The following is a 22894-nucleotide window of genomic DNA, read 5'->3' as shown; positions in this document are numbered from 1 at the left end:
GTGCCCTGATTCGCTTGCGGCTCACCGCTCGGCGATACCGCGCCATTTGCACTCTGTTCAGTCTTTTCCTTCTTCGGCTCTGCAACAGAAAAAAAAATTCCAGACCGGTCAGAGCGGGACCAGAGACAATGGTCGGGGATCGCGCGAGCGGTTTTGCCTTTTATCTATTTTATCGATTCTATATCTCGTGCACCTTCTACCTTTTAATCCAGAATTCTTTCTTTCGTTAATGCAGTATCTGGTTTTCAAGCGAATCGTTGGTCTTTCAACAGTCTTAAACTTTCGAAAGTTTTAGATCGCTCCTTTCGTTCCGTTTGTTGTACTTTTGTTTCTTTTCTTTAACTTCTTCAAGCATTCGTTTGCTTCTTTTTGAAGGAATTCTAGGTTGCATTGCGGGTTGTAATATCTTTGGAATATGAAATTGTACTTTCTAACAAATATTTGAACTTGGCGATTTGTGACGAATATCTGTATTCATTTTGGTTATTGATAATAGAGGAAAAATTCTTTTGAAGAAAATTCGCCCCCTTAGCTCTTAACTGTTCCAATTCCACTTTTAGAAACAGTGTAATTGATCAATCCACGTATGTCTCATTAATAGAAAGAAGACACATTTATGATAATATGACAAAAATGCTACTCAGAGAGAAACAAATATTCAGTCCTTTCAAGTCCTAACACGATCATATTACACTTCATTTAAACTCAGTTTTCTTAGTTTACAAACTGGTGGACACAGAACAATTGTAAAATAGGGTGGCGAATTGTATTGAAATATAGAGATTTACGTATTAAACGAACAAATGAACATTTTACTTTTAAAGAGCCACGTAAAAACACATTTCGTTATCAACATTAAAATTAATATCATAAGGTAAATTATTTAAAAAAACGTTAATTGTAAGTAAACTAAAAAGCGTTGAGTATTTCGCTTTGACGCGTTTCACAGATGGAAACGGGTGTTTTTATCGGCGAAAGAAACGGCCGGAGATGGCTCGGCATTAAATCGTCGAAACTCGGGGCGACTTCGTTTCCTGGCATTGCGTCGTTCTTCTTCATTATTTCGTACGTTCTTCGTTTTACTGCGCTTTCCACGAGACACGTTTGGCTAACTCGGGAAATATCGTTGCGAGTGCGCCTCAAAATTGCCATTTCCACCTTTTACTCTCCAACTCGTGCCATACACACTGGGATAATAAGCTCGCGCGTTTAGGATTCACGCGTAAACTACCCTCTGCGTCACGTTCGTGACTATAACCAGCTTTATGAGCCACGGAAAAAATTGGTAACGCGTCGCGTTCATGCGAATTAGGCTATAGCTGTTACCTTGTCCGGTAAAATACTGCACGACTCCTCTTTTTCTTCATTTGCATCTCTTCTTTTTTTTTTTCTTTTTTTTCGAAGATATCTTCGTAATATCTACGTGATTAGAGGAACGAGCTTTCCTACTTTTACAACGAGTTTTATGACAAGTTTGTAATTAAAATTTGTTTGTAGGAATTTTCTAAACGAATAATAAATCACGACAGAAAAAAAATAAATGGAAATTTATTCGCCACTAACGAATCAGTTTTTATAGAGGTAACGATTGGTTCGTTCGATTTTTCGATCGTTTGCGACAGGTAATTAGGGCAATTGATGAGATTACCTATTCGTGATTTTTAATTCATTTGAGGAGGATGGTCCTAATGGAAATTTGTGACACGTATTGAATAAATGAATACCGATAGGAGGTAACAGATGGGAATACGATTAGTATTACTATCCGTTTTATTCGAATAATTTTAGTTCAAGTGATAATATATGTAAAAAACAATAGAAGTTGTTATTTTAATTTCTCAAGTGGTAAAAATCGATATATTCTAACGTTTAACATTAGTTTCAGAGTGAACGTATAAATAAACGTTGTTGTCGATGCATCGTGCATCACGCTTCAAATATGTACATAAAGCGGAAAATATTTACAGTGGTAAACAAAGGATTGAAGATAGAAATAAATCGGAGGATTGCCAGATGTTGATTCAGATCGTTGACCAGTGGCTTCGCGTCGTGATTCTCTTTTTATCTCATCCTTTCGCGTAGAAATCGCGAAACTTTATTTCGAATCGGACGTCATTGGTGACTAAACTGCGGATTTCTTGCAGATCTTCATCTCGAAAATATACGAATCTCGGTCATATCGTTTTAAACGTTTCATTTTTAATAGTCGTACTGTAAAAAATCGTACGGACCAAGGAGAACTTACATATTTTAAATTTAATATTTTTATCTTAGTATGCATTCTGAAAGTAACAGTTACCAATTTTACAAATTACATCGACTGAGTAATTCTTTAACTAACATCCAGATTCGTCAGTCAATACCATCGATCATTTATTTTAACGACTATTTGTCAAACAGCTCTCGATTCATCGTCCTAATTAAGGATGTCGACCAAAATGTAGCTTTTGACAATTCAGCGTAACTCTATCGCATACCAAATCCTCGATTCCACAAAGCCGAAAATTGAAATCGATGCGAAACAACGCGCGGAAAAGAATTTCACGACTTCTATTTTACTCTTCGAAATCCCATCAAACGTTTCGTATAAATTCCACACACGATCCCCTCAATTTCCACGTACAAACATCGACAAACAACGAGGATCACGTGTCAATATTCTCCTCGATCGTTTGTCACCGCAACGGTTATTCGTCAAAAAGTCCGCAAGAACGTTTGAGATCGCGTGTAACTGGCGCACAAAATAGCATGGGTGGAAGGAAAAAGAGACAAGATCGGAAAAAATTCGATGGCCGAGCAGTGTCGAGATCGTAATTAAAGGCTACAAAGCGTCAATGCAGAATAGCACGTGGATCGCAGCCGAGGATGAAATCATCTCGATTCGGCAGTGACAGATCACCGTGTGAAACGAGATTTTCGTCAGCTTTGGCCTTCTCCGCTGTCGGATTTTCCTCGCGGAGTTCCGCGATGCTTTGGAACTGTGCCAATGGAACTTCGAAAGAGGATCGTCGACGACGGCGACTCAACTAATAACGCCAACAACATGTAACGAATTAACGTGGAACGAAGGTCGACGGATATGAGGAAAGGAAATTTGACTAGATTAGAGGAAATGTAACGTTGCGACGAATGATATGCGGAAGAATATATTTTAATGGATTTTCTGGTTTTAGTTTTCATTTTTGGATTCCTCTTTTTCTATTGGGGAATGATATTGAAGGTACAAACAAAGAAAGGGTATCTTTGAAGGTCATACCTTCAAAGGAAGGCAAATTTTGTCCTTAGATAATAAATTAGCCTTAATATTATATATTTTACATACACAATTAATGATGAATAGTTACACCTTCAGTCGAGCATAAATAATGTCAGCAAAAATAAATAACATTACCTTCGCGATATTATCAATTCTGTAACCTTGAACTACAGATCACGCATGCTAGGAAGTTGGATTGAATTTTTATCTCATTGGCACAATCAGATGACGAATTTTATAAGCTTTAGAATGTAATTGTCTTCAACTACAGAAAGCTTACCAAATCAATATACATCGTTATTTAAAGTATATAAAATTAATTTTTATATATGTAATATTTAATAAATAAAATCATTGAATAATTTGAAAAACTACATATCTATACAACGGGGAAAATATCAAACTTTCCAGTTAGGGGTTAAACAAGTATTTTTTCTGAAATTATCTGAAATCAAGCGGCTCAAAAATGCTTGACTTTACTACTGAAATCGAAACCTCGTGAGGATTCTCGCTTTTTCAAAGTCCACCCATATTTTCATCTTTACTTTACTATAACACTCATTTTCCATACAATTTCATAAAAAATGACTACAAACCCAAGCAAATCAAGCCATAATCACGATCAATTCATATTCTCAGTTATTTCTTTCAAACGCAATCAAATCTTCGTAACGAGGATTGAAATTAACGAGATTAAATATTTCTTTCGCGATCGCAATTCAATCGACAAGCACAAACACGAACCTGACAATTCTTTTCACACGCGATTGTCGTTCCGCATACCCAGCACGTTCAGAGCAGACTGTTAGAAACTAGAAACCTCCCGCAGCTCGAAATAGATTAGAAACGTCGGGCGGATTGCGCGACCATCGCGACCTTCTCGACGTGCGTGTCTCGTTACCCCAGATTCCTCATAGTCGCGAGCTGTCGCGAAGACAATCGAGTTTATTGAGCTCATTGTCTGGGATTTAGTCGAAGGATAACAGTGCTCGTGATTACGCTGTGATTTCAAAACACGATCTCAATATTCTCCAAATTTTCGTAATTTTCTAATAAAATTCTCTCTTGTATAATAATTAAGTAATAAATCAAATTAGGAAATTGATAAGTTACAAATTATACATCATAAACTTCTCTTTTATCATTTTACAATTTTAGCTCAGTTAGGATAATAAGCTAATTAATGAATTTATGAAATTTAGAGAACTTACAGAACTTAACTTTCTTTATTATCAAATTTGCCTTATTACCAAATAATTATAAAATTGATTCCATCGTGCTAAAGAGCTTTGGAGATAAATTAAATCGATCGATTTATACGCGAAGGAAATTTATAAACTTGCTATGTTTTAGAGGCTCGTGTATATTTGGTCAATTGTATTATTTGAACGCTGTTTGGGAAATTCGCGAAAATATCGAGAAGTTCGCGGTTTTGTTGGTTTATTTTAAATTAAATATCGGTATATTAATGTTTATTTTGATTTAAGATATGGACATGTTTCCTTAAAGCAAATTTACCGATAGGTGATTAGTATGATAAATATTCAATGATCCAATACTTCGTAACGTTGCATCGTTCAAAATAGTAGAGTACTTTTATTCCAGAAAAATGTAATCAAAAGTATTTCGTTATGTATTGATTTTCGTGACCAAAGAAGATATGATCAATATGAAAATTTTAAGAATCGTAGTATATTGCATGCATCGAACGATAGTTTTTTTGCGTTTTTTAACTTCATCAGTCAGTGTTAATCGTACGAGTGATTCTTTCACATAAATGAAGAAAAAATCAAAGACATATATCTTCGTAGACATAAATGTACAATACGAGTATTAAACATGCTTATCTTGTATTTTAAAATATATACGTTTCTCTTGTTGAGAAATTATAAAATAGAATCAAAACGTTCAGTTTATCTATAGACATTAAGTTAATGTTTCCTATAATTCGTCATATTTACATCAGTGTACATTCGATTTTATTTTTATACATAGCTCCATCTACGGGACGTGTAGCGCCAAGTTATTCAGACTTATGTAAGCAATCGTGGTTAAAATATACAATAAAGCAGTGACTAATATGATTTCTAAATTTTTGAGCTTAAGGTATGAGTTTAAGATATACATTATATGTTTATTATACATTTACAATAGTACATTACATTTTTCATTTTATAAACATTCTCCATCTCTTTCGTGTCCTTCTTTTTTATATTTAATTTTCCTCAGTATTGTATTGTACTGAAATTGCTGTACTTGACATCATCATCGTTTAAAATATCTCCTCTGTTCCTGACAATGCAATCTAATTTTCGAGGAAGTTCTCAAGCTACCATTAACCTTTTCTTCGAGAAACTCTATTGTTTAAATTATTATTTGTCTTTTTATACACTTGAAAACTTTTACATGTTCCTAGTTTTTAATATTTTTAATACCAACATTATTAATTTGATATTTAATATTTTTTCTCTTTTAAGAACAGACTTTTAAAATAATTTTCACAATTTCTTATGTACTTCTTAATATTTCTCAATATTTTCGCACATCTTTTACCAATTCTTTACCATTTTAATATTCAATGCATTTCTTCGAAAAAAGGGCGAAATTGTTAAAAAAATTTCCTATTTTTAAACATTTCATCAATAATAATACACGCTTTGTAAAAACGTTTGTCGAACGATTTTCCTTGTTTTAGAAACAGTTGGTGATTTATTGATCCGAGTTCAATGTCTCGAAGAAACGAGATTGGAATTAGAACGATACGAACGATTTACTCACTGGCAATTATATGTAAATTTGTCGTGTCCAAGAAGAGGCACGACCGAAATAATTCACGAACTGTAGCAGAACGGACGCAACAACTTTCTTGCTGGCTTAAGTCGGGCTAACTTTGAGTCACGTTGCTCGAAATTCCATCGGAGTTTTCTATGCCAAGTGCAGCAGCCTATACGAACACGTATGCGTTGTCATATATTCATTTTTTCGTTTCAAATGACACTGTCAAAAATATATCTACGTGAAATAGTTGTATGTTTTTTTTAGATAAATATCGTCAGAAAAAATAACGTCTGATGCATAAACCTGAAAGAATCTCAGTAATGATTTGTTAAAAATTTTACTAATAAACCAAAAATTACAATTTAGCTACAAGGTTATTCTCCTCGGTTCATCAGACATATAAGTGGTAACTGGCAGTACAGGTCAGACATTTGATGAAACAATTTTATTACGAAGTTGATTACCATACTGCGGATGCAAATTGATATTTTTATAAATAAAACTACAGAAATAGAAGCTAAATAATGGTTTGTTTTACCTTCCAAAACTTATACAACGTATATCATATCATCATATTTAGGACATTTTACGTATTTCTGCACGTTTGGCTTATTCTCTGAATTTTCGTACCTTCAAATTTCTTATGAATCCATAAAAATTCGTAGTCCAGTGATTACTATAGTTAGTATTATAATATGAAGAAAGAGAAAAAGCGGGAAAGGACTCATTTGTTCTATCGATATCTCCCCGATTTCGTTTTTCTCGTACACGTGAAGATGGTGTCGCGGAGAATTATGTCGTGGACACGATATGCGCGACGAAACGACGCATAATAAACGAGGCCGTTTAACACGGTGAACATACTGGTTCGTCGTGAATTATTTCTGTCCAGCACGCGGTTGTTGAAAACACAGGAAAAACAGGAGAAACCGGGTGTGAAAATTACGGACGACGCAAACTCTCCAGCCGCGAGTTCTATAAATAATTCGACGCATCTTCGTACCGCGAAAATTCCCGTTAATATTTCATCGTCCCTTGCGTGGGCCCTGGTTCTCGAAAGGTGGAACGTATTAAGCTTCCTGTTTGGAAAAGAGAACTTCCGTTTAATGCTTGTTCGAATTGTTCTTTATTTTATGAGCCACGGTATAAAGGAAAGTACACGATATAGGGGAGGAAAAACGGTACTTCAGACTATAACAATGGAGGACAAAACAAAGTTTCAAATTGATGCTTATGTCCTGTGTAAAATTGATTCTTATGTTTGAGTAGGTATTAGCAACTTTTATGCTTTACATTTTTCACGATTTTTTGTAACAGCCATCTATCTTGGATTTTACAGGGAGGATCTCTCTTTGCGTGCAAGGAGACAAGAGACGATTATTTGTGGGGATAAAGCGAACCTGTGGAATGAGACTTTGTCAGAAACTGAGTTTCGAGTGATAAAATAGTATTACACGTTTTTAATTCATTTACGCACATTTACATGACTTTAGTAGTTTCAAAGGGATTTTTCTCATTGCATAGATGCAATTCAGTAATTTCAAACGCGCAAATCAACCACCTTGTATGTTCATGAAGCGATTCTCTATTGACACAGATCCGGTGAAAACAGATCGCTTGTCGGAAGATTGCGTTCATCGCTTCGAAATTGTGATGACGTGCTTGTGGAACTATTCGTACGTCTTTCACCATTAAGATCATTACATCATCATCTGGAATCTCAGATACACATCACTATATGGTCTATTGAGATCACCGAGACTTTAAACTGTCGATTAAATAGATGAACTAAAAGTCGTCGTTTCCTACGGATTTCGTATTTTATATCTTTCTTTTTTCTTCTTGTGGACAAAATTAATGAAACTCAAGCTTGCAACAAGATACTCTATAACACATTAAATATTTATGAAATACATCTAAGATAAAAATAAATGAATATAAAGTAGTTAAAATGAAGTTAACCTTCAACTGGCGTGGTGTGCGTTAAATAGTTAAAAGAAAATAATATACGTAAAAAGTGAAAAAAAAAAACATAAAATATTGAGCATCTAGAAAAAAACACGGAACATCTTCCAAAAAATATTGCACAAAAAATCTAATAAAGAAGAATATAATTATTAACACTTTCTTTTTAAATCGTGACAATTTTATTCAACATCTCCTTCCCCTCACAGCGAATGCTTCACAATTAATTTCAAGCTGTCGCGTCGAGGCTAACCAATTCACCCGCCCTAATAGAATTTCCATTTTCCCCAAATTTACATCTGTTACACCATGGATCGTATCGTTGGGAATGAACCGAGAATCGCAGGGTCGGGAAGTCGGTGGAAACCGAGTGGCAAACGTGTCTGTCGCACGAAAACACGACAATGGGGGTGGAGCGTACGTATCGATCGTTACCTCTCGTCGTGAGTTCCATCAGAAACGATAATGCTAAACTGCAGATTCGCGTCGTTGGGTCGGCAACGCGTGCAATAAAGGCCAACGTTATCTGGCAGTAGCATTGTTTACGGTTCGCTCGAGTTTCGACTATGCTTCGCCGATTTTTCTCTCTTTCTCTTTCGTACCGTCGCTTTTCCTCCATCCTTTTATTTTCAACGACTCGAAACTCGCTCGAAACTGTCTGCTCGAAAAAAAAAAAGAACTCGACAACCCGTCGGATAATTGCGTTCAGAAAACGGAACGAGTCCGTATTTGGCTTCCGGCCGATCTTATCGTTTCCGATATCCTCCTTCTGTCTTTTGTTACCGTTGCTTATTAGCCGGAGACTCGAATGAGAGCAGACGAAATTCAATTGGACGGTGTTTATCGCAAATAGTGGAAATTGAATTTTGTGGCTTGATACGTTTTAGGGATTACGTTGTGAATTATAACCGGGTTAATCGAAGAGTTTCGAAAGAAATGCAAGGATATTACGATTTATATAGGTGACATTGTTACTAAGAATGTGAGATGATATTAGATGTGAAATATAGACACGAGAAAATTATTCTGTAAGCAGAGAAGGAAATAAGTAAAAGAATACTGGCATGCCATTTTTTCACGACCGATAAGCCTTACATTTGCATCACGAAACAATTATTTTCCAATAGCAATGCGTTGTCCATTGTTTCACAGTTTTTAAATCAGCGATATATCTTTTTACCATAATATACCATTTCGTTTAAAATTAACGAATCTTTTCGACGTCGATAATTTCGTATATTTTATTTAAGATAATACTATATTTAATATGAAAGCATCCAATTTTAAAAAATTACTTCAATAGAATATGATAATGATTTCATCGATACATTTCTAATGAGTATTTCGTCGTACAATTAAGAAATATTTAATTCATATTCAATATCAACGTCAGTTGCAGAATTAATTTTACTTCGAAATAACATTTTTCTAAAAATTCCTATCTTATCCAGGAACCGCCAATAAACAAACGATGCAGCATGACATATGCACTCGCGTTCATCCACAACCGATGAAATTTTATTTTACGAGCGCATAACATGCAATTGTTCCTGTCAAATTACTCTTCAAACAGTTGGCGAAATGGTATTCTGCCGGGGAACAACAATTTTTCGAAATATCTCTGTCATTCAACACGCACGACCCACTTTCTCGCTCCACCACATGTTCATAAATATTCTTCTCAAGAACGAACGAAACAACGGATGAGAAAACAATAGAACCGGTTAACAGCGTTCCCTAGTTTAAACAAGAGAATGTAATCGGTTTTATATGTACATTTTCTTTTTTAACCACGAAATATGAAAACGTGTTGTTCATCGTGTTTCAAAATTCATTAAAAATCCATTTCGAACGGGTGTATAAAATAATACAGGCCAACACGAGTTCGCCTCGTGACGGAGAAAGATGTTTTTTCGTTCAAGCCGCACTGTTTTATGACTGTTATTGAAGCCCTCCTCCGTTTTCCGATACATCTTTCATTATATGTGCACGCTGCTTTCGTGTGTCATTGAAAATTGGGTGATCGATTCGTCGATTTTTACCGGAAAGAAAAAGACGAGGCAAAGTTCTGATAGGACGATATTTTGCGGAGCTCCTTTTCGATGAGAAAACATGTAAAGCAGTTGGTCGTTCTAAAATTTAGGATACAGATGAAAGTATTTGGCATTTTGAGGGTCTGAATATTTAGTTTACTTTATACATATGGAAAACCAGTACAAAAAGCCGTATAAAGTTCTGACCTTCTAAATTCTATAAAGTTTTACCTCGTAAAACAAATTGTGTAATGAGAAATTGTACACATTAAATGTCCTCGTAATGAGCATAAAATAACAAAAGTACAATTCAACAGTTCAAACATAGTGCTCAAATTTACACTAAAATAAAATCTCTGCTTTTTTTTCTCTAATTTTGGCTCATGAACTAAATCCTAAACCTTGTTCCAAACAGTATCAGAAAACAGTCAAAGTAGGCACCGCTAGTTTGTAGCTTCGTTAAATGTTTGAATAATATGTCAAGATATTGCTACAGTTGATATAATATTATATTAAACTCACAAAAGGGAGCGGAAAGTGAAGACGATACAAGTTGAAAGTACCCATACTGTCTTCAAAGTTGGCAGAGATATTCGGTCTGAGCCGAATGCAAGTAGCTAGTGAATTTGTCGCGACGTTCGAGTTCTGATAAGCTGCCATCCGTTTGGAACTTAATTCTCGCCCGCTCGTGTTCCGTTTCACCGCGAGTTTTAGTTATTGCTCGAATTAGTGGAGTGCGAACACCGGCGAAAGTTCCATAGAACAGTTCAATTTACTCTAGCCGAGGCCACACTATTCGTACACTTTCCTTGTTATACTTGTATCTTATTGCCGTGTCACTGCTCATATGATCTCTGTAATTTCCGATAGCGTGGTGTTAACTTTCTGCGAAAACGAATCTGCAGGAAAGTGTTCTCTCTCTTTCTCTTTCTCTGTCCCTCTGTGTTTAAAATCAGGAATTGCTTGTTGAAACTATCGCTTCTTTTCTTTTACCAGGGGTAAATTTTATAATAATGTAATATATGAGACGTAATTTATTGAATTTGACGACTAAATTATTTGTAAATTTTTCATCCCTTAATATACAATTTAATTGAGATTAGCTCGCCATTATACATAAGACGGTAAAGGTACGCTGTAAATCAATCAAACAAGCAAAAATCAAACAAGACGTGAAGAAATGATACAAAAGAATGCCATGAAGTTCGGTCTACGATAAATTCAATAATACATCGGTATCAACTTTGGAATGATAAAGGAGGATAACAATACGAAATGCATAAGTATAAACGCGTAGCTTTCTGTTTTTTTTTTTTATTTTTCTTAGAACCTTTTAATGAAGCATTTATCGACTTTTTGCCACATGATACAAACTTAATCTTATCTTTACCTATAAAACACATTAAATTACGGGACGCTCTGTATACTTTGTACAGAGTGATTATTGCCATTAGTTACATACAAATTTCAGATTAATCGTTTGTCGCTAAGAAATTAATTGTATAAAAAAATGCGTGATCTAATGATCTCAAGGGTAATATATCCTTTGTTTCTTTCCATCCTCTAACTTTAAAATTCTCAATATATCATCTTCCTTTCACATCCAATCTTCTAACTTTTTGAACTGATTATCAGACTTCTATTCCTGCATCAGAGTTCAATGAAAACCATAAACGAGGAAGTTCAAGAAAAGAAGGCAAAACATGGTAATCAATCAAACAGCGAAGTGTAAAAAAAGCAACACGGATCATTTGTTCTGGTTTCATCAACCGCGGAAACTCGGTGGAAGAAAGTTGAAGCAAAAAAGAAGGATATGACGTAAAACTCTGAAGGAAACGGCGAGAAGAACATCGAAGAATAATCAAGGATAGTGAGATAACGGGGTTCATTGTGTGATCCCCGTGGGATAATTCAACTTTCATCTCGGTTTCGCTGATACGACCGGGTGAAGGAAGCCGTAGGTGGCAAGTAATCTTCGAGACGAAGATCGCGGTTGAACGAAGCGGGTAATGCGGCGTTAAACGGTCGCGAGAATTCTTCGGAATATGTGCCAATAAAAATTTGTGGCGTCTCGAGCTCTTTCATCTTTCTTCACTTTCTTTTTGCGAAGAAACGTTTTGAAAGAGATAAGGATAATCTTTGAATATTTTGTGTGCTGGGGAATTACGTTGAGCGATAAATTATGTTAAAAATCATATACCAACAGATGCTTCCTATAGATTAAAAGAGATTATAATCAATATAATTTATAAAACAGGACGCATAATAATAACGTACATCTGTCAGGAAATTAAAGAAGTTAAGTATGTCTGACTGGATACAGTTCGTTTCTACTTATATCGTATTCAATATCTTCTTTCTAGCGTCTTAACCACACAGATCAATTATTATTCATACACGTATATAGCTGCCATAATATGGCATATACAAGTCACCACACTCTTGGATTGTAATTTAGAAATTAAAAGAATATTCGATCTTGCTTTGGTTAAACATTTTTCGAAATACAACGTTCGCGTAAAAGTAACTAATAAATAATTACTCAAATGTCAATCATCGACCACAAATGACGCTAAAGAATTTGTTATTTAGCTTTGGTAAAACTACAAAGTTAAACGTAGTTAAAACGCGAGGAAGAAACAGAAAAATAAGCTTCATTTTCTTCACGTGTATGGAAAAATCGCAAGGTTTCGCATTTTCGATTCATCTATTCTTAATCTCTGGAATTTGTTTATTCAGCAGGCGATGACGCACAACATTGATTCGACGAATTACTTAAATCGGCCCAGCGAAACCTCGCAAATATGTGGAGTCAGCGCGATCGATACAACATCAACAGAGAGGAGGAATTTCAGCTGGAAATTATCGTGTGCCATGAGCAACCCAATGCAACCGCAATGTTATCATTTCAAGAGGTTAGATGTCGTGATGCTATATGCCGTATGCCGCATCTTGTTTGCACCTTGGTCGATTTTACGTGATAAGAGCTTGTTACACGCCTTGAGATATCGCTACAGCAGCTTGAACGGAAAGCAACTGTACATGGAAACCTACCGTATGGAAAGTGGTGATAACCGTGTTACGATTGGAGGTAGCGGAAGTTTTAAATATCGAAGAGTATTTATATTTGATCGTGGCAGTTGTGTGAAACGGGAATTGGAAAATTCGATTTTATATGGGATCTTTGGGTCTCCGAGTCTGAGTAGTTGAAATAGGAGCCTTAGATTTTTGTTTTCTTCTATATCTTTCTGTATAGTTTCGAATTTTAAATAATTTAAACATTTTATTTTTAAGTATCCGATTATCCAAAAATTTAAACTTGCGAGTTGCTTTCGAATTTTTTAAATTTTTCACTTTCGACTCGTCGATCTTCGAATTTGTAAATTTCCAGATTCAAATATCGAAATCTTCAAATGCTTGAACTTCAAATTCTTACGCTCTTACAGAAATGGAATTCAGAAATTTCGTAATATTTCTTGTTACATGCTGGATGAAATGGTAACAGAAAACAATGATTTCTTAATACGAACTTTCCTCACTGTAAGCTACCTGATATAATCATTGCCTGGCTTCCTAAGCGCTTTATGTGTTCCTTGTTATCGATCATCGACTCAATTACAGGTATATTTTGCAATGAAATACACCAAGTTCTTAACGCTACTAAATTACCACTTGAGAAAAATATTCTGCACAAAGAAATATTCGATGTAATTAACTACAACTTAATCAAACTCAATTGTCACAAATATAATTGGTTGGCTAAAAAAATTAATAAAAAAAAATCCAAATTAATCAAAATTATTTCTACTTTGAATCCATTCTAAGATGTAAAGCTATCTTCAAACAAAAGCTCTCGTTTTTCAGATGAAATATACGATGGCAGAAACGAGCTCACCAGCGTACTAATTACCAGCTGAAATATTAATATTTTTCCAGGCAACACCTGACGCGTATCGTGAATTTCAGCAATTATCTCATGGTATGATACGCTTGAATAGCCGAAACGCACGAACTACCCCTAGTTAATCGTCCGTAATTTATATTGGTCTTGGAATTTTCACGGTAGCCCGATATAGAATATCGTGTTAGATGGAACTATTTGACTCGGCAGTAGTATATGTCGCTCTGAGGTCAGACATGTCGTGATGCGGCTTCCACCTCGCCCTGATTAAACCAGACACCTCTACTTTCTGTCCCAGACGAAGCGAAACGTTTCAAACATCCCCGAAATTCTCAACTACGCTCATTGCCGCTGGACCGACTGTAATTAACGAAATTGCACGTGTCGGTCTGTGATGCGATTTCACTGTTCAACGAGTTCAGCGACTTTGAAATTTTGATGGGATTAAGAGATTTTGATGGGAGGAAGATTGCAATTTGAATATTTTAATATGCCAAAAGAGATAAGACATTATTGAGATAAGAGTTTATTCGAATAAATTAATGAAAAAATAAATTTTTATAAAATGAAGCAAAAAAAGAAAATAAATTTATAATCCATAATTTGCCCTTGAAATCTAATGTACCGCGAGCAAATAAATCGAAACACCGATTCGAATCTTTTAATAGCCCTAAGAGTTATCGCCTACAAGATCTATTTTACCACTTGTCAACAAAAGAAAGAGCTCCAGCTAAAGTGCAGGTTTTCTTTTTATCATCGGCATATTATTAATAAAAATAGTCGACCCTTTTATGATACAAAGTAGTACGAAAGGGCTTTGAGAAGGCTATAAAGAAACACGGCACACAATAAATGTTATATTTTAGTTTATACCATAAGAATTATTAAAATTTATTATGAATAAACATGTACATAGTATATTTTATATTACGAACATAAATTGTTTATTTTCTAAGTTCTTCCTGCTATTACTGCACTTTATCACATCCCGAAAGAAAATTGATTTTCACAATATCCGAACAGATATTAACTTAATTGTTACTATAAAGCATACGTAAAATTGAAATGACGAGTTAACTCATTTTTCCCGACTAATCCCGTTCTGCGTACCAATTTCTATATTTTTTTCGTCTCTTTTTTTAGTTTTATAATTATAATTAAACTAAACTATAATTATAGCAGTTGACGGACAAAAGAAAATTCATAAAATAAGAAATATAAAAAACACCATAATTTCATAAAATGAGTCCATATACGTATATTATAAGAACAACGGATAAATATAACACGTACCACAGAATAGGTGACTGTTATCAATTCAGTACAAAAGTTTTTAGTACAGAAGTTATCGAGTTTCATAGTTTATCAATTTTGAACTTTCCTTTATCAGCTACCGTATCTTAAATCTAATCCGCCAAAATCTACTTTCCAAGTTCTACGACACGTACAAAGCGTGCACCCCAGAGGCACTCACGCGCAACTGGCAAAACATTTCTCGTCCAATTATTAAGCTGGTTACTACAAAGCATCATCGATCCCGCGAACCGACTCAAAGGAAGAAAAAGTTGCTATTGTCGCGGGGCCAATGAACTCCGAGCGAATCTCGACAAAACCGACGACAAAACAGCGCGGAGAACAACGCGGAACGATTCAGAGGAACGTACTCTCCTCTGGCTGATAGTAGGTATTTTCGAACGGACGAAAGGGGAGTTGGTTGTATGCGTCAGAGCACGAGGTCGTCGACACCGGCGCGTTTTCCTCCTCCTGGCATCGATCGCGCTTCCTTTACTCGAAAAGGGGTGAGAAACGTCGGGTAACACAGCCAGAGGAATATAACGTTCTCTGTTCGGTCCCCTGCGTGCCACCTAATCTTTCACAGGCGAATTCCACCCTCTCGTTCATTCTAATTAATTATCCTGCCTCGTCTCGAACGTCTGACGGTGCGGTATTAGCGAACAAGAGGGATACACTGGGTGATTCGGAAATTCTGACCTGCTTGATGGATTTCTTGAATCTTCTCGGGATTTGGAAAGCCTTATTTTGGGACGGATAAAAAGGGATTTTTCTGATGGAGTTCTCTTGTCATTTATTCGTGACTAATAATAGAAGTATCAAAATGGTCTAAATGGAAAATTCATAATCTCGCATAGAAATGTAATAAATTATCTGATATCTTGGTAATATCTAAGAAGATATATAGAAATTATTTAAGAAAATATCGTCTTATTTCTTTTATAATATTTCTGATAATATATATAGTATGTGGATAATGTATAATCTCTATAAATTGAAATCGATGAGTAGAATTTTGGATTATGAAAATTAATGTTAATCAATTATAATTTTGTTCCTTAAGGTCTAAAGCTAAATTTCATATTTTGTATGAAGTTAATTCAATTTGAACTCGGTGTACAAATGAATGATAATTAATTTTAATTTCGTTCGTTTAATCACATAAAACGAGTAATATTATTGAAAAATGTGGTGACACAACGCGAGTGTTTTAATTTGTTTCTCTTTAAAAATATACATAAAATGATAGAAGTTTAATCTTCTCGTTACGCATAAATTCGGATAACTGTGAGAGTTTCAATTTAATCTAAAGTAGCTTTCCCCCTGACTCAGCCTGTAGTCTAGTCAATCATACTAATGAGGATTAACGAGGAGACTTAACAACGGTGTCGAATTAATGAGCAGACGAATACACTCGACAAATTAATCTGGCTTCGAATAATACCTTTAACTACAAAACAAGATGAAAATTGGGGAATTACCAAATCTTAAAATACATTGACTTTAGCGAAACTTTGGCAGAAATTACTGTTTGAAATTAATACCTTTTCTACAATGATTGTACATGTTCTTTAACTTTAGACTATGAATTTTATGAAACTTTTCTATAAGTATATTAATATTCATAACACAATCAGTATAAGTAAGTTTAAAATTTATGAAATTAATAGGTGTAATATTAGAATATAACAATAATTATAATTTAGATTATAATATGATGTTTATATTATTAGCGTAATATAATATTGGTTTTCGAAAAATGTATAAAATTAATATAATAAATGTAATACTGTATCACACACACACTCAGTTAGAGATTTCTTATTTCTGTGTGTATTTGTTAATGAATTTCAGGATAATTGCGATAACATAAAATTAACGATATAACAAAAACGTAGGATGAAATTGCGCACTTGAAATATGCTAGGTTCGCCTTCAAGCGCGGAATATTCGCGAAAAGCATTTAATTTTGTTAAGATGCAGATTCTTTGAAATCCGACATGTTGTTAAATTAAATAGGTTCCATCCTTGTCTATGGTATGCAGGCTAATGTGCACTTCGCGCGTTAATTATAGGTGGAATACTTGTGTTTCGGATGGCATAGAACACGAAACCATTTCTGGTTTAATTGATTCTGATTGTATTTGCATTTTCTCATTTGCACTTTGTATTGTATTTACACTTGACTCAGTTGAACGATTGCGTAAACGCGCTTACTGTTTGTAAGAACATGTTGTACCAATTGTGTTTATAAATACCTGCGGAATTATAGGATCTTTTTACTAAATTCATAAGAGTAAGTTATAAAAATTCTTTAATTTTTTCTCTTGAACACATAAAAGTACGATTAACTAAACTAATAACTAATATAACTCTCAAAAATAAATTTAATCAATACCTGTAGAAACATCCTTTACCGTATAAAATGTTATGCTATACGCGAATCTCTCTGAGTATATAAAGAAAAAAAAAAGAAAATCCTCCAAAGTATAAAAGTCCTGAATTTGAGTTCCAAACAAACTATATAATTATGTCAAAGCTATTCCTATAAATAATAACCAAAGAAATATCATCGATCATCTATTATATTATAATATCACAGAACTCTCGAACTACAAGCAACCTTCACACACGACACTTCTAAAAAATAATTCTACTTGAAATCTAGAGAAATTCTCAACCGTACAATAATATCATAAAATTGTAAATATCAAACATCTGTAAAAAATAATTTTTTAAAATCAGCCATTTCTAAAGAATAATTCTAAATAAAATCTAATAAAACACTCTGAACTTTAACACAATATCACGAAACTCTCAAATCCCTTTAGAATAGATAAAAAGAAAAAATATAAAATTCCCAGAACTTTGAACGTTAGTTCCTTTAATCAAATCATATTTCATCGATTCGATTGTTGCGTTAATTCGTTAACTACAGCGTAAAAATCATCGGCCAATTTTCCAAGCGTAAACATTGCGAGGACGATGCGGAAGTTAAACAGAGCGAATCGTGTCCGAACTATCGTCCCTCATTCGATTCGGTATATTTATCATTCAGCGACGATTCCATAAACTAACCACAGCACACGGGGAGTAAAATGCAATTTATTACGAACGACCTTGCGTCCAGTGACAGCATTATTGCTACTACAACTACCGCGAACACGATCGTTGAAACAGGTGTGCTCGCACTTTACACGCGTGGTCCCGTGGAAAGTCGGGATACCGTGAAATTATGTTGACCGGGTAAGTCCATTATTTGCGGCCTGGTCACGAAGAAGAAATAGATTTCTAGATAGATTCCACAGGCAATGCTGCGCTTATTTCTCTCCGGTGAACGCCTCGATATACAATTCGATTAGCTTCTGATTGGCCGTCGCTACTGCACTGCGCATTTTGCTTCGATTACATCCTTTGCAGCTGGGCAATTTTTATATGGTCGATCAACAGTTGTAGAATAATTTTCTGGCGAAAGTTTGCGTAAATAAGGATTTTATTTTGAAAATAGAACTTACGTAAATAAGAAATAAGAAATTTTTATATACTAATCAACAGGGAATTTAAATAAGCCAAAATGTATAGAACGTTAAATAAATTTCTTGCATTATAATATTTAATGTATTACTTATTTAATAAAATAAAGTTTTGTAATACTGAATTATATTTCATTCTTTAATTCTCCTTTACTTTAATTACGCTCATTTCTATTTCTATTCTCTGACTACTTTCATAAAAATGTGATATTATTCATATAGTAAGCATCGTCTCTTTTTACTTCTATCAGTGAAAGCAGTACAAGAAACGACTTTCTGCTCATTTCCCTTTTTATTCTCTAATTATATTCATAGAAGTATGAAATTGTTTAAACAGTAAGTTCCATAGCTTGTTATCGTTATTAGTGAAAGCAGTGCCAGAAATAATTTTCATAAGAATACGCGCATAATTATTAGATTAACTCGTAATAGAGATATTTCTCGAAATATTCCTTCACTTGAGGCAATAATAGGTGTCTACGTTTCTCATTTTTGAGAGTTGATAAAAGGAACTATTTTTCGTATAAAATAGTTTAACAGAGGATGAAAAATGGATCGTGTAAAAGGATATTATACCGTTGCAGACATCAGTCTGACAGTTGTTGAGTCCTTTACACTAATAAAATTCCTTTCAGCATAAAGCGAGCTAGATAAGGTCATAAATCACTTTCCAAATTGTCAAGTCTACCTTATCCTTCACGTTACTACATCTATATCCCCTTTTTAAAAAAGCAGACATAATCCTATAACAAACTAATCAAAGAATGATACTGCCATTACAATGAATAATATTAAAGATGCTTTTTTCCCAAATTTAGTATGAGAATTCGAGAAATATATAATCAAACGAGAGATGTATTAAAAAATAGCAGAAAATCCAACTTTGTTAAAATGGGTGAAAAAGAGAATTAACAGTAAATTTTAATAATGAAGTATTACAAGCAAATATCGATATGGATTCGATAGCAAAGAGATACAGCTGATTTTGAGTAAGGCTTGAAAAAGAGCGGACTAAATAAAAATGGAAGTAGAGAAAATATCAGATAGAAGTGGAGAAAATATAAAGGAAACTTGAGAGAAAATAGAATCCGTTCGCACGAGCTTGGACATCACACGTATATTTCCTAAGCTTTTACAGGACGATGTAAAAATCCTCTAAGATAGAGAGGCAAGAAAACAGGAAACCAAGACTGTCTGAAGAAATCTGACAAGAGAAATATATTTTTTAAGGAAGAAAGATGTTTCTTCCACCGTATTTTTATAAAATGATTTCTATAAATCTTTGATTTTTAACAAGACGATTCGACTTGATGTAATATTTATAATAACAGAGTGATAATTGAATGAAGTAAAATTTCAAAAGACACGAACATATGAATATCTAATTTCAGATATTATGATGAAAAATGAAACAGCATACTGACCATCATGCCTACTGCAATTAAAGCATAATTCCATATAAAAATTCCACCACAATATAAAACAAAAACGAAGCATAAAATAATCAATTTATCCCAATCCGCTGCAATGGTAATCAAACGGGAAACATTCGATACCTACGTTTGCTTCTCATTACTCTAAAATAAAAAAGAACGAGAGGGAGAATAAAAAAAGAAAGAAGGAAACGGATAAATCGAACGGCGAGTTACATCGCGTCCCTGTTTTCTATTCCCGCAATGAAAACCGATCGACCGGGCTGACCGGTAGGAGAAGCGACCTCCAGATAAAACCAAGAACGTGTGGTATGTGAACACACGTACCAGATAGGAAAATAGGTCAATAGCGGCGAGAAGAGTTCCGTTTCTCGCAAAATCTGCACGGTGAACTCGTAAAAAACAACCACCAGCCGATCAGACCGAGCTTTTCGGCCTCTGTCTTTTCCCGAGCTTAACGTCTGATTAATGGCCCGTGGGTTTTTCCCGATCCCCTCGTAATCGTGTCCCCTCTCCTCTCCTTTGGGAGAGACACTAGGCTCCTTGGATTACGAGAAACGAGTGAAAGGACGCGTTTGTACAGCAGTTTACGAGCGGTTTTCGTCGACTCTTTTCCAAACACACGAAGAACACATCAACGATAGATGGTGAACAGGAGTGAAAGTTTATTTCTGAAGGGTTCCGCTTAGTTTTTTACTTTTGGAGAAATCGAAGGATTGTGACTGAGCTATTGCTTTGGGTTCTACTTAGGTAGTTGTTGGAAGAGAGTCGATACTCGGGAATGATTCGGTGAAATATTGCTGGGTAAACTTGCTGGTGATTGCTTTGATCAACGTAAAATATTTCTTGTTGATGGATTCGTAAAGCTATTAAGCTTGTAAATGGACACATATACAGAATAATTTTAATTTCAAAGATGGTATTACCTATATGTTTTATTCTTTATATTATAATTTAATATTAGTAGCAATCTCTTTGGATTTTACTCTTATAAGGAAAAATGGAAAACCAATTTGACCAGATCTTTAATCAAAGCCTTCCAAGTAAAATAATAGATAGACGAAAAGTATTGTTGAGTTAAGAATGATTAAATTTATGATTTTACGATTTCAGAATGTATAAATTATGAATAAATAAACGTATAATCATGCATAAATAAGAAATCTATAAATCTAAAATAAAGTCTCGCTGAACAGTAACTTACTATCTGATAATCTAGTGATTCATTAAGAACAATTATTGCTTTCCATTGTCCTAATCGGAACAGAAAAGTGTTATTAATTGTAATATTTTTTATGAGACGAAAGAAAGATTTTGAGTTGATTCTTGTTCTTCTTTGTATAATAATTATGACAAGTATTATTAGGACTTTGGATATTGAAGTTGAGTATGTTTTTTCTTCGCGAGACTTCTGTGTTATTTTGGACATTGATGGTAAAGTATAATGGGTGTATCGATTGCGTTGTCCGGAGTTTGAATATTCTGAAGTATTATGGAAGAACTTTAGACTCAACTAGGTGGAAACTTCTACCCGGTACTTTGTAACGGGTTGCAAATAAACTAGGACATCGTAACGATAAATAGCTCCTCTACGTATAGCACGAACTGTCATCAACTCTTTTCTAAGGAATATATTACAACTATAATTTAAGAGGAATCTAACTATTAACATAATAGTAGTCACCTATGAAATACGAATTGTAAATGTGATAAGGAATACAGTTTGATCTATTTAAGGCTAAAGCCTTGTTAAAAGACGATCTCTGTTCGACACTACCACGCTGCTTTCCCCAGAAGCGGCCGGGTGTCCGTGCGGATTTCCCCCACGTAAAAAAAAAGAAAAAAAGAAAGAAGACGATCTCTAGGGGTAATAAATTTCGAAATCTTGACCGTTGTGATTGTGTGGACTGTTTTCAATTTCCAGTTTAGCTTTAAATGTTTAATATTTGTGAATAATTATTTCTATCGCAGACTATGAATTATTAACCACAAAAAAGAAAGCAATAGAAAGAACTGCCTTTTGTATGTTCTCTCCATTTCTTTTCTCTATATTTATTTTGTCTTATCAATCTGTCACTGATATGCATTTTAATGACGTTCATATACGGTTGCTTCAAACCGATAAAAATATTCAAATCCCTATAAAAGACAATACAAATAATTTCGAATGTATACATGGCTTTATAAACCTCAAACGTGTTCAAACAAACACAACAAATTCATCAACTGTTCAAAGGTCTAGACCAACCTTCACAGAATTTCAAATCAATAGGAACGTTATACCTAATCAATAATCGAGATAATCGTCATTTAATGAACCACAGTTCAGCGCCAGTTTCATAATTAATAATTAATAATTATTGCGTATTTTCGGGCACAGTTCTCCTCTACTCTACTTCATTTTCCATTAACTGCCACCATTTCGCCGTATACATTGAAATACCACATATCGTAACCTTTCATGATCAAAAATCGCTGTTCTCTTATTTTCCAAACAAAATTGCAACGCGTGGGTCTTGAAAATTTCGCGTCCCATTTACCATTGAAAGGCCCACGCGTCTTTTCGTCGACGAGTTTCTATCAAATACAGTACGTTTCTGTCGGTGGCCGTGATTTAATTAACGTTCTTGTCTCGTGATTTTAATTAATTGCATCCGAATGAAACGTTTCTCCACGCCCACGTGTACAAAGTGGAAATGACA

General features: G+C 34.5%; 1 protein-coding gene and 1 long non-coding RNA gene across 6 annotated transcripts in view; one reads left to right on the top strand and one right to left on the bottom strand.

Annotated features, from left to right (window-relative positions):
• LOC117151329 overlaps window positions 1-6399 on the top strand; it is a 14924-nt gene extending 8525 nt beyond the window's left edge. Inside the window, exon 2 of the long non-coding RNA XR_004461157.1 lies at window positions 5952-6399. This is a non-coding gene — a long non-coding RNA (uncharacterized LOC117151329). The remainder of the gene's footprint in view (window positions 1-5951) is intronic.
• Window positions 1-22894, bottom strand: part of LOC100742209 (phosphatase and actin regulator 4) — a 68222-nt gene that overhangs the window by 28910 nt on the left and 16418 nt on the right. For 4 of the 5 annotated variants that reach the window (XM_024365726.2, XM_024365727.2, XM_033319323.1 and 1 more), the window contains exon 2: window positions 1-79. The exons of the other annotated variant lie outside the window; for it this stretch is intronic. In XM_024365726.2, coding sequence (XP_024221494.1) covers window positions 1-79 — 79 coding nt within the window. The remainder of the gene's footprint in view (window positions 80-22894) is intronic. 5 annotated transcript variants of the gene reach the window in all.

This window comes from Bombus impatiens, unplaced genomic scaffold (assembly GCF_000188095.3).
Source record: "Bombus impatiens unplaced genomic scaffold, BIMP_2.2 scf_0149, whole genome shotgun sequence".
Taxonomy (NCBI): Eukaryota; Metazoa; Arthropoda; class Insecta; order Hymenoptera; family Apidae; genus Bombus; species Bombus impatiens.
The sequence above is the reverse complement of the archived record's forward strand: the minus strand, read 5'-3'. Positions and strand labels throughout refer to the sequence as shown.